Raw genomic sequence first — 12,693 nt, forward strand, 5'->3', positions numbered from 1 at the left:
TTAAGCAAAACACGACGTAAGCTGCCGGACTGCCTCTGTAGTTTCTTTTTTTGACGCCTTGGTGATTGTTAAATGTGATGTATTGCTGTAAATGGCTCCTGTTATTGCTACTGTGACAAGTTGGTCCATGTAGCTGTCAGTCAAGCAGGAGGGAGTTTGTCAGCCCTTAAGCGGTCTGTTGCTTCCATTTTAAATGGCACACACTTGAGGGACAAGTGTCGCACCGCTGCGAGCGATTGCCTGTGTCGACACAAATATCCTGGACGTACTTGTTAAACCAGGTGGCAAAACAGTGACTTTTATTCGCCCTGAAATTCTCATTTGAAACGTTAAAACTTAGCAGCCAGTTTGGGTCGGGAGGTAGAAGTTTATAATTCCGTACATTTGCAGCTACCGTAACGTCCTCCTTTGCGACTAGGTAAGATTACGTCGCTGGACACGAGTCTACTGCGAGCGTCCATGAAGCCGGGCTGGGAGGATCTAGTAAGGCGCTGCATCCAGAGGTTCCACCTGCAGAACGACGGGGAGATATCTTTTGCCAAGAGACACCAGCAAGAAGGTTATTATTTTACACGTCTTCACAGTTGGTTGCAGAAATAAATCATTAAATTCATTATAAATAGTCGGATGGACGCTTTTCCAACCAGTATAACTGACTTTGAACTGTATTCTAAAGAAGAATGGGCAGAAATGTCTGGATACGTAAAGCTGAAAGACGAACAGTGAAATGATTAAACCTGTAACTTCAACGGTACACTACTTCCATGTTTGTTTGTCATATCAGGCCATAATAAAGGACTTTGAAGTTTGTTTTAGATGTTTCAAAGAGGGGAAAGAAGTTCAAGGCTCTGGAGAAAGAGGGGGGGGAGAGAGGCTTTAAATATTAAATAGTTGAATGAATTGCAACAAAAAGCAGCCAACCATGAACTTCAGTCCTTGGATTATCCATCAATCTACTCTAATACTGGAACCAGCAGGAACACATTTGTTTTATTTTCTTCCAAAAAATAAAAAAATAATTAAAAATGTTTGTGTGCTTGCTGACGTGAAGCTTGCTGTGTCTACAGTTCTCCGCCACGGTCAAGCGTTCAGTCCAATCTACCGGTTCTCCCTCTCTGATGGAACCATCGTTTCTGCTCAAACCAAGAGCAAACTGGTGCGCTCATCTGCCACTAACGAACCCCAGCTCTACATGTCCCTGCACCTCCTACAGAGGTATGTCTCCGTATCTACACATCTGTCAGAAAGGAAACTAATCTTAATCTTAAACTAATTTCCACCTGCAGGGACAAATCCTTGATTATTCTGTCCTCCAGTTTGCGCCACAAATCTAATGGTAGTTAGATTAAGTGTGTAGTTCAAGCGAAGGATTGATTACGTGTTCTATGAAAACAGTTAATGGTAGCAGTAGCTCCCTAATTGACTCCATCCAGGAAAGAAAAACAAAAAACAAAACAAAAACAGTTTAACACAAATACTGAGCCAGAAATACTTTCCATGTAAGGAAAAGCACAGAAAGCACTTCTAAGATAACTGAGATGTGCAGAAACCAAAACCGCCTCTGTTTACTGCAGCTTTCCACTAAAGAGTCTCACTAACAAACCATTTGCACAAACATAAATGAATGACTAAAATGTGACATGAAGAGATAATGACGACTATTTTAACGTTTTTATGCCTTTGTGCAATTCTTTAAAGTGTTAGACGTTTTAAGCGAGCTTCAAGGTTTTGGCAATTTTAATGTCTTTCATTTGATTTCCTGTAAAGTACTTTGGATCGCTGTTTTTATGAATGGGCAATATCTCCATCTATTGAGGAAAAAGACAAGAGTATGCACAAAAGTTAATTACAGCAATAGATCTTAATGCGATTTATTCCAGGAAAGCGACGCAGCTCGGCACAAAGTTAATGACGGCAGAGATTCCAAATAAAGCACAGCCGTTGCGTACATCGGTAGTTTTTACATACGACACTCACTTCTTTTGCGGTCTCCGTTCACAATTACATTTTACGGTTTTGGGTTGATATTTTGTAAAACGTTAAAGTGGAGATATTTTTTTTGTTTGTTTTTGCTTAATTTCTTGTTTTTAGAGTCCAAATCCATTAAAGACAAAGTGACAGCAAGGAGGACATGAAACAGCTTTAGTCCATTTAGCTGATTATCCCTTCATGACTATATTTATCCTCACTCCTCCGTGAAGTTAGTTGATATTAAGATTTATGCCTGTGATAAGCTGGTGCAGAAGTTACCCAGTGAGTCAGTGAAGTGTTCCTACTCGGATCTAATTTTTTTATTTTTTTTAGATTGCATCAAAAATACTTGCAGAGATGTAACTTTTCATTTCTCACGCTGTTGTTATTTTATTATTATTATTATTATTATTATTATTATTGCCTGAAAGTTTAATAATTAAGACATTTCTCTATCTGTTCATTCAGAGAGCACCCGGTGTGTGGAATGGGTCAGGACATGGGTGGACAGGAAACGGGGATGACCCCCAAACCAATGAACCCCTCCACTCCCTCCATGACTCCACCGACCCCGTGCAGTTTGCCCGGTTTGGGGATTCAGGGCCAAGACACTACGATCAGCAGCAACAGCACGCCTTTCTCTCCCCCGGGCCCGGCCGGCCCCAGGGAGCCAGCAGCCATGGGGGGCCACATGCAGGGCTACCGCTTCGGCTGCCCCCCTCCACACCCCAACTACACCGGGGGCATGCAGCCGCCGCAGCAGGGCCCCAACTGGAGGATGAACAGCCCTTCTCGTGCCAGCCCCAGTCCGGCTGGTGGGCCCCACCCGCCTCAGCAGAACTCTATGCTGTCGCCAAGGCACCGGGGCAGTCCAGGGGGCGCGGGGAGCCCCCGTGTAGCCGGGGGCCTGCAGTCGCCATCTCCTGTCGGGATGTGCGGCAGCGGCCCTGGAAGCGCGGGCAGTGCCCATTCTAACAGCTACACTAGCAGCTCTCTGTCCGCTCTGCAGGCCCTCAGTGAGTGCCACGGCGTGGGACACGGGCCCTCGCATGCACACACACTGGGCTCCCCTGACCGGAAGATAGGCTCCCCAGCCGGGGTCACACCGGGGTCAGGGGTAAACCCTCACATGATGTCGAAATTCGGAGGAAGCTCGAGCATCGCGGGCGCAGCGGGAGACTTTGGCACTCACTCGGAGGTGAATCAGGTACACGCTCAGGCTGAGGGCAACCAAACGGAGCCCAAGGAGGAAAGGGAGGGGTCCCTGGATGGTCACGACACTCACGACGCACACAGCCGCGTCCACGACAACAAGGGCAACACCAAGCTACTGCAGCTGCTCACCACCAAGCCGGAGCCCCTGGAGACACCCCTGTCGCCGGGCGGCGGAGGAGAGGGAAAGGACCAGGCTAGCGCCGGGGCCCGAGGCGGCCACGCGGTCGGGAGCACTCACGCCACCTCGCTCAAAGAAAAACACAAAATCCTCCACCAACTGCTCCAGAACAGTACATCCCCTGTGGACCTGGCCAAGCTCACCGCTGAGGCTACAGGCAAGGAGCTGGGCCAGGACCAATCACAAGGTGCTGGGAACCCGTCGTCGGGGGCAGAAATCACTCCCAAGCAGGAGCCGTTGAGCCCCAAGAAGAAGGACAATGCACTGCTGCGCTATCTACTGGATAAGGATGACACTGTAATGAAGGACAAGGTCTCTAAGCTGGAGCCCGGGGAGGTGAAGGTCAAGGAACACCCCCAGGTCAAGGTGGAGAAGCCGGACGCCGGATACGATCGGGCCGAGCAGGTCAGTGTTTGAAGAAAATATTACCTCTGCTGTGGGTGTGTTTGCGTTGCTGTTTATGTACACAGACACACACACACACACACACGTTGGCAGCTCTCTGATTAACCAGACTGAGCTTGAGCTGTTTTTGCGAAGAGGAAGTGGGTGATATATGTTATGGCTGAAACGATTAATGGTGATAATCGATTATAGAAATAATCGGCATTCAATTTGGTAAGTGATCGTTAACTGGAATATATAGACTCGGAAAAAGGCAATTTGCTGAAAGAATAACAAACTTAGAGCAGTAATTAATTTTAAATTGTACAAAACATATATACATTTTGCATTTAAGATAAAAAAAAACCCTGTCTGTAATTATGTTCTACCTAGAACAAAAGGAAAATTATGCATTTATTAATTTAATTTAAAAAAAATCAACATACCATATAACATCAATAAAAGAATGTGCTGAGCTCTTTGCATGTTAGAAGTTGGTTTTTTTGATAATCTATAGAATGTGCTGTTTAATTCATTAATCGTCTGAATAGTTGATAGAATAATTGTTAAATAAGATAGCAGGTTGCAGCCCTGCCATATATTCTAAAATAATACAAATGCACCTCAAATTTTTCAGGTTTTATCCGCCATGTCAACTTCTCAATTCTGCAGTCTGTGTCGATTGATTACGAAGAAGGCCAATAAAATGCGCGACCCTTACGAAATGTGTTCGCACGGGGTGTGAAAACTTCCTCCCTCTCCTCGCATTTTAGAGTTTCGTCTTCTCCAGTGAATCTGCCGCGCCTGGGCTTTATTAAGGCTTATAAACACATCTGGTTCCCTCACCGCCTTTGTGTTGGCAGCGGCCCGCTAAGGGAATCTATCTGCCAGCTTCAAACAACTGTGACATTTGGAGGGAGCTCCCTGTGGTTCTCTTCAGCCATTTGATCCCAGTTGCATTTGGCCGGAGTCCTCAGGTTTGGCAGAGCCGGAGGCGGGCTCGGCGCTGAAGGAGGGAGGGGAGAGAGAAGAAAAAAAGAAGAAAAATGAGCGAACAGTGAGAGTGAAACTCAAGTCGATTCAACAGGGCAGAGGTTTGATGGCCTCATACGTTCAATAAGACTCCTATTCGTACAGGAAGCTGCACTGCTAAACCACATTACAGAGCATAAAACCAATATCCTTCCTCTTATTGATCTCCTCTTATTTTCTATTCCGAATCGGCATCTTTACACAGCGGTCGCGTTTTCATGTGGAGGCTGTTTAGGTACACGTATCAAACAGGGGCGGACGGGATTTGCTGGATAATGAAAGACTGAACAAAGAAGAGGGAGATGAGAAAGGTGTAGATACCCCCAGGAGAGCCCAGCCTCGGCATGCAGAGAGAAAATGATGAGCCATATGCTCTTGCGTGTTCTCGCTGCTGCCATGGAGATGGCGGGCAGAGCGATCGCTGGGCTTGTAGGACGTACACGAAGAGAATTGCGGGGCTTAATAATGAAGGTTTGATTTTCGCGGAGGTGCAAGGCACTAAAGTAAACCCGAACAATGGAACGGATTCGGTGGTTTTTAACGGCAGCTGTGAAATGGGATCGTTATTAAAAGCAGTCATTCCTTCAGTCGGCGACGGCTCATTCCAGGCTAACAGATTTCATTAATGAGAAAAAGGACATTTGTTAGATGCACACTAATCCGTGACTTCATTAGTCACTTCGTGTGAGTGAGTGTGTGTGTGTTTGTGTGTGTGTGTGTGGTTTTCTGCGCTCTTATGGTGAATCGCTGTTTGGCCGTGTGTGAAAGCTGACTGAACTAGTTACCGAGAGTCATCCTCTCCACTAACCTCACCCACTGCTTCCTCACTGACTCTCAACCTACCGCTGCCTTGCTCCTCCTCCTCTTCCTCCTTTTCTTCCTCCTCACCATCATCGTTTCAGGGCTGAATTATTGATGGCCGGGGCAGAGTTAAATGAGAAATCAAATCCCAGTTATGGCTGTGGTTCACTGTATGGCAGCTTGAAGCTTGTGATTTGATCAGCTATCGGTTATCAACAGAGCAGTAGGTGGACGTATTAGGTGACTGTGTTGAGAGTGTCGTCGCACCTTTTTTGTTCTTTCACTACAAAGTGAGACGAGAAAACGTGTCGCGCGCGCACACACACACACACACACACACACACACACACACACACACACACACACACACGCAGGGTTATGTTCCAACAGTCTGGAAAGGTTTGAATTTGACTTCCTAAGTATTTTTCACACAAAGTATTTTCAAAAGTAAAATCATAAAGAGAAAACCGAGGATGTTGGGGTATTTCCAAGCCAGTTTAGACGTGGAAATAAAACAGAAGTCTTATATCAATTCATCCATCCATCTATTCACACATTTATGCATCTGTTTGCTTATTCCTCCACCCATCCCACCACCATCAATCAAATCTTTTATCCATCAGTATGTTGAGATCTTTCATCCACCCCACCCACTTGTCTTTCTTTCCACCTATTCATCCAACCTATTATCCTTCTGTCTCATGCTTTTCTGTTTGTCTACACATCCATGGATCTAACGTCTTAGCATATTTAGTTCGTTTATCTGTTTTTTCAAACTCCATATTTAAATTATATCAAATCATTATAGAAATATGTCTCATAAAACCTGATCTACTCTGTAAATTTTAAAGCTTTGCTTTGTTTTTTGTTTTTACCTTTTTGTTTTCCACAACTCTAAAGAGTCCGTTCTTCAGCAAAGAAGGTCTCTATCCGCCTGTCCACTTCCTGCTCCATGCTGGTGTTATTTGTGAACCCTACGATACTCTTGAATCGTAGGGTTAATGGCGGTCCTCTGTTTAGTTGAGAACTTTCGATTTACCTGCCAGGAAGCCTAAAATCCATCCACATGGCTTTATCCTAAATCTCAGCGCGCTGCCTTTCCAAAGCCACAGTGGCGATGGCATCCGGCTTCTTCACATTCCAGCTGCGTGGCAGAAGAGCACCTGCCACCGATACCCTGCTGCCACTCTCCTCTGCCGCTTTAAGCGTGGGGCTGTTTTAGGGGCGGACGATGTGGACTTAAAATTTCATTACGATACGAATGCTACTACTCAAATACTACTCTTGGAAAATATCTCCATTTAAAATAAGCCATTTTTCAGGACGTCATAAGAGTGTTATTTTTTGTTTGTTTTTTATATATCACTGAGGTACACACACATTTAATCATATTATTTTTTTAATTTGATATTTATTGATGCTCTTGTAGAAGAAATGTTGCAGAAAAATAGCCAAAATAAAACTGCCACTAAACACTGTCAGTTTGTTTTGGTTTATTTAGCGTCATTTATTGAAATTTGAGACTGGGACGAGTCAAAATTCTTATTGTGATCACATTTTTCTTAATTTATTATAAATGGCCATTCCTTGGCTGTTCACGTTGCTGCTTCTCAGATCGTCGTTTGCGCGATTTTAACTATTAGCCATTATTCTGAGATCATTTCAAAGCACGTGTCCAAACGAAAGCAGCCGCAGTTTTGAGGGAGGCGGCTCACGGCTGAGCAGCCACGTTCGCGACGCAGCGCTTTCAACATTTTTCAGCCTCTGGTTACTTGAGAAGAGCTGTGTAATTTGATCACTTGTCATAAATAGTTTCTTAAGTGGCAGTCATTACCAAGTTGTTGCTCCAGTGAAAGAAATGTAATTCTATACTCGCTAATTACCAGACAAGATAAATAAATAAATAAACATGGCTGGAGGAAAGGAACTGGGCTTTGGATTGAGATTTTTTACCTGCATTTAAGTGATCGAAAGCAGATATGACATAAACGGTGTGCGCACAATTACAAGGCAAGTCTTTATTTTTGAGGATTATTTTTATTGATCACCAACTGCAGCGTTAATCCAAGCTGCTGGTAAACATCAGGCATGAATGTTTAAGAAAGTAAACGTGAGATTTTGACTCTTTTGAGAATATTCTTAAGTGCACAATTATTGTGCAGAATTATCTAAAAAAAATTAAAATGCACATTTTCCCATCTCATTTTTTTTTTCTCTAAGTGAGAATTATAATCCCCAAGTCAAAACATTCCAGTAAATATTTCTGAAATTGAGAAATAAAAAAATTCTGTAACCAGAGTTTTGACCCTTCTTTTCAGAAAAAGTGATAAGCTTCCATTCGTGAAGTCCGTCAGTTTCTATAGACTATCAACTATCAACTTTTTGTCATTTAATAATACCAGTCCCCTACCTGGTATGGACTGGTAGATGTTCCACCCACTGGTTCATCCATCTGAACTGCCAAGAGATTTGGCACATACCTAAGATTTCCTATATCTTTGAAAAATCTGTCTTCAGATACTTCTTGGCCCAGTCTACATGCTTTAGCTTATGAGGCTTGTTCAGTGATGGTCGGGTTTCAGGCTTCACTATGTTGGCTGTGTCTCTGAACAACTTCTGGCAGTTATTAAATATGATGGAGCTGGATGATGATGGATTCTTGGTAGCCTCACACCTGGTTCTTCTCAAATCCTTAGTGCTTAATTTGTCATTTTTCTCAACACGTTTCTTCTCACCCTGTCGGCCATTTGTAACAAAGCTTTTGATTTTTCTGGGATCACGCCCCAAGTCTTAGTAATTTCAAGATTACAGCACCCCTTAAGAGATTTTTTTTGGTAATTTTTGACTTTTGAGAGTCAGTAAGTCTCTTTTTTTTAATTGTTTTTTTCGGCTCATTTTACTGAAATAGAGGAAGCTGCTAGATAATTTAGCTCGCCTTGATATATGTTGTAGATCTTTTAGGCCACACCCTGCCTCTTAACACAGATGCACATCACCTGTAATGGTTACATCCATTCAGCATTCAAGTTTATCCTGCTTAGATGCCTAAAAATGATGACATGGTCAAAATAATCACTTCCCTTATAATTGAACACACAGGATCCACACAGGATTTTCACTTTTTAATGAAAATCATGATGAGTTTCAAAGGAAAAACAATAATAGGCCATAATTTAAATTAAAATATAGGTAAAAGTGACTTTGCAGTGCTCCATGTACTATGCATACATGTTATTTGGTTATAAACCTTTTCAAAGATGTTAAATGGCTTGAAGAAGTGATTTATCTTATTTTTAAAATAGCCAAGCTCCATTACCCTGTGACGTTCACCAAGTCGATCATTTTTTTAATGACTCATCTGTGATGGTAGTTGGTAAATATGGTGTGGTGTGGTCATGTATCTGTCAGCAATATTTAGTATATTTATTTCAAGCTTAAATGCCAGCATTCTTGCAGGGCTAGGGTCATTTTAGTTTGCGTACTTGACAGTGGCACTTCTGCTTTGCTCGATCTGTTTCAAAGTTCCCTTTTCCAGTCAAATGCCGTGAACTAAGTCAAGAAAAAAAAAAAGAAAAAAAGACACTCTCCCGCCATGGAGTCCGCTCCACACCAGCATTGACCAGTTCTTGAGAAGAACTAGTCGAGGACAAGACAGGTTCATATCAGTAGTTTTGAGAAAACCGAACTTCTCTTTGTTTATGAATAAAGCTTTCATAATGGGGTGTGCTGCGGTGGCGCAGGGGCTAAACGCAACCCACAAATGGAGGCCTCAGTCCTCGCCGCGGCCGTCACATGTTCGATTCCCGGCCTGGTGGCCTTTGCCACATGCCTTCCCCCTCTCTCGTTGCCTACCTTCCTGTCAACTAACTATCAAATAAAGGCCACTAGAGAAAATAAAACCTTGAAAAAAATAAATAGCTTTCAGAAATCTGAATTTGAAAGAATGTGCAGTCAGTGCAGCATGATTCCCTGTCCACTCAATAGTTTTAAAATTGTGTAATTAAGCGTCTTCGTTTTATCAGCTTTACATTCAATTATGCTGGACTTAACTCTCCAATAACGTTCTGGATGCTGCAGCCTCTTTGGTTAATTTCTCTTAACAGCAATAGATATTTAATCCCAGTAAAAGTTGTTTTTTTTACTCTTTTTTTCTTTTAGGAAGGACCGCTGTAATAAACAGCTCGAACACAGTGATAACTCAATTAGAAAATCCTGTATCCAAAGATGCATAACTCGACAGAAATTTCTTGCATGGCAGCTGCCGCAAATTCTAGGCTAATGCTAGGCTAATGCTTCCATACGAGTCGTTGATGATTCAGCTCGTAACATTTCAGTGCAGTTTTGGTTGACATTGTGCTGAGAGAACATATTGAAAAAGTTGTTTGTCTGCTTCATGAACTTTGCCCTTTGCTTTGAACGACATGAAATGTAATTATCGGTGTTTCAGCAGACAGATGTCTGTGGATATGAATACAGCAGTCAGAGCAGGACACGTAGACATACTGTAAACAACATTGTAAAAGGTAAAAAAAAGGTACATTTCTTGGTGTTTAAAAAAAAAACACCACCACAGATGCACAAGACATGGACACAAAAATGGGCAGCAGCTTTAAAAAATAAAAATAAAAAGACAATTCGGCTACATGTGGACAGTTGGTAAACAAATCACAGATAGTAGACCTGTTGGGAACATTAATATTAATATTTTGATTTCAGCTACAGCTATGTAAATTTGATGAAAATATGTAGGCATGAGTAGGTCTTGCAATAGCACAGAATTCAAAACATCCCGATCCTGTCCGTTCTGTGCTATTGAGAATTAAGTCAGTTAAACTGTAATGCCAAAAGTAGGATCACACACCCTGGCTACTTTTGGTAGGATACTACTTCTACTTCTTCTACACCTACTTCTGGTGTATGGTGCAAGGTGTACGTGGCCGTCGAGTGTATGTGAAACAGAGTGAAGTGTCTTACTTTTGCAGAGGTGTTGGTTTCTATCAAGTATCGGATGAGTCCCGGTTTGGTTTGTAGGAGTAGATGTTGGTCAGTGCTTCATCTCTGGCTCACTGTGGGGAAACGTCAGCCTGCTGTTGCTAGGCATGCAAATGTCTCTGAGTGCCTAAACTATGAAACATGCATAAAAATGTAGGACACATCAGCAGCTGACAGCCAATTCCTGCAGCATGAAGATCATTCTCTATGTCGGTACTTAAATATTATTTTTCTTTTAAGTAATTTAACTTGCTGTCATCGTCGCTATTCAGGAGCAGATTCTACCTTATTTTAAGAAATGAAGTTTGATAATGCATTAAATACAGTGCCTTTTTCCCCCCTGCTTTTTCTTGAGTGCTTTCAGAGTGGAGTCTTAAGACTTAATTGGGTGATAAATGTCTAATCTGCGAGTGCTTTGAGACTGTATATTTACCAGGTTGTGATTTTTTTATTTTTTTTATTTCCTGCCTCTGAACGTTTGCGTGTTGCCTGTGTCCGTACGCTTATAGGTTGTAGTGCTGAGAAAAGGAGAACACGGATTGAATTACATACACAGACATGCACCGAAGGCCAGCCAGTTAAAAGGATTGATAGCGGCAGAACCCATTAAGAGTAAAAGCAACTAGAAATGGAGAGAACTGAAAGTGGGAGGAGAGAGAATCGAGGAGGAGGAGAGCAAACGGAGTGTACAGAGGCATTACATCATTCCTGACCTCATTAGGGCTTTTCTCTCTCCCACCACTCCATCCTCACTCTGCTACTCTCTCCAGGTCTCCTATATATCCACTCCGCTCGTCCTTTCTCAGTATTATCAGCATTGCGGGGCTAATCATTTTCATCCCGTTTATATGAGGACCCTACCGGGTCTGCCTCTTGTCGCGTGAAAGCTGAGGACCTTGAGCTCTTCAGATAAATGTTGTGTCAGACATTTTTTTGGCTACCCTGTTATCTGTAGCAGTTCCATGCCCGACAAATAAATGTCACTGTATGGAAAACCGAAGTGCAACACTAGACAATACTGTGGTGCTGTACTGCTGTACAGTATGTCACGATCTGTAAATATTAGCCCAGGCGCGATGCACTCTGCTGGACAGTTATGGCCACTGCAACTTATTTACTTAAATTCCCAGTGGCTGCCTTGAAATCATTGCATTTAATTGATTATCTGCTTTTTTTTTTATTGACTAAATTTTGCTTCATCTTATTTGGTGTTCTTATAATTGTTAGATGTACACTCCTGATCAAAGTCTTGCAGCTTAAAAACATGTCGCTGATACTCACGTTTTGTGCCACTGGACTAATACCAGGTTGAAAGTTCAACTTAAAACTTTTAAAAGATGAAATGGGAGTAAGACGCAAGCCAGAGTGGACTATTTCTTGAACACCTTATTTAAATTTAAAACAGGTTGTTCACCGGCTGATGAAAAGTTTAAAGCTATTAGTTTAAAGAGGGAAGCAAAACCTGGAATGGCACATGCCTTCAGTTAAAGCTACAGCCCCATATAGGCAAGTTTTTAGTGTTTTCACACTTGTTCAATTGGGGACCAAAATTACAGCATTTGTTACATTTTCACCTGGTGTGATTTGCTTTCACACTGCACTGTGTCAAACAAACCAAACGCTTTGAAAAATCCTTATTCACCTCCTCGCCTGTGGCGGCGCTGCATCAAGAACCACTGAAGGAAACAACAGGAAAACCTCTGAAGAAGATGTAGTGCAACTTCCTCCTTCACAAAATGAAAACAAAAATTGATTGGCATCAGATTTTAACAGTAGTAGGATTTCTCTTTTGTTTCTGATAAATAAAAAAGAAAACATACAAACCATTTCTCCCACTAGCGCTAGATGTGGGCGTTTGTTTTTGTTGTAGTTACCCAGAATGCCCTGCGCTATAGAGCGCTTCCTGCTTTTGGGGAGGTCTCCAGTCCACTCCGCATTCATATGTGCATTTGAACTGTTGAAGTTCACTTCAACTGAACTGAAACCTGGGTTTTTTTGGTGTACCAGAGTTCAATTTCCTTTTAACACCCTTTGACTTAAATTCTGTTATCTGGGGTCAGACTCCCATCCTTTGGACCAGAGAATAAACTTAAGAATGAAATATTTCCCGTCTTTTAGCG

The 12,693-nt window shown here is 42.5% G+C and overlaps 1 protein-coding gene across 6 annotated transcripts in view; it reads left to right on the forward strand.

Moving 5' to 3' along the window:
• Positions 1-12,693, forward strand: part of ncoa2 (nuclear receptor coactivator 2) — a 74,156-nt gene that overhangs the window by 48,565 nt on the left and 12,898 nt on the right. For all 6 annotated transcript variants that reach the window (XM_017301950.1, XM_008396349.2, XM_017301952.1 and 3 more), the window contains 3 exons: positions 419-559; positions 1,068-1,215; positions 2,440-3,769. In XM_017301950.1, coding sequence (XP_017157439.1) covers positions 419-559; positions 1,068-1,215; positions 2,440-3,769 — 1,619 coding nt within the window. The remainder of the gene's footprint in view (positions 1-418; positions 560-1,067; positions 1,216-2,439; positions 3,770-12,693) is intronic.

Source organism: Poecilia reticulata, linkage group LG20 (assembly GCF_000633615.1).
Source record: "Poecilia reticulata strain Guanapo linkage group LG20, Guppy_female_1.0+MT, whole genome shotgun sequence".
Lineage (NCBI taxonomy): Eukaryota > Metazoa > Chordata > Actinopteri > Cyprinodontiformes > Poeciliidae > Poecilia > Poecilia reticulata.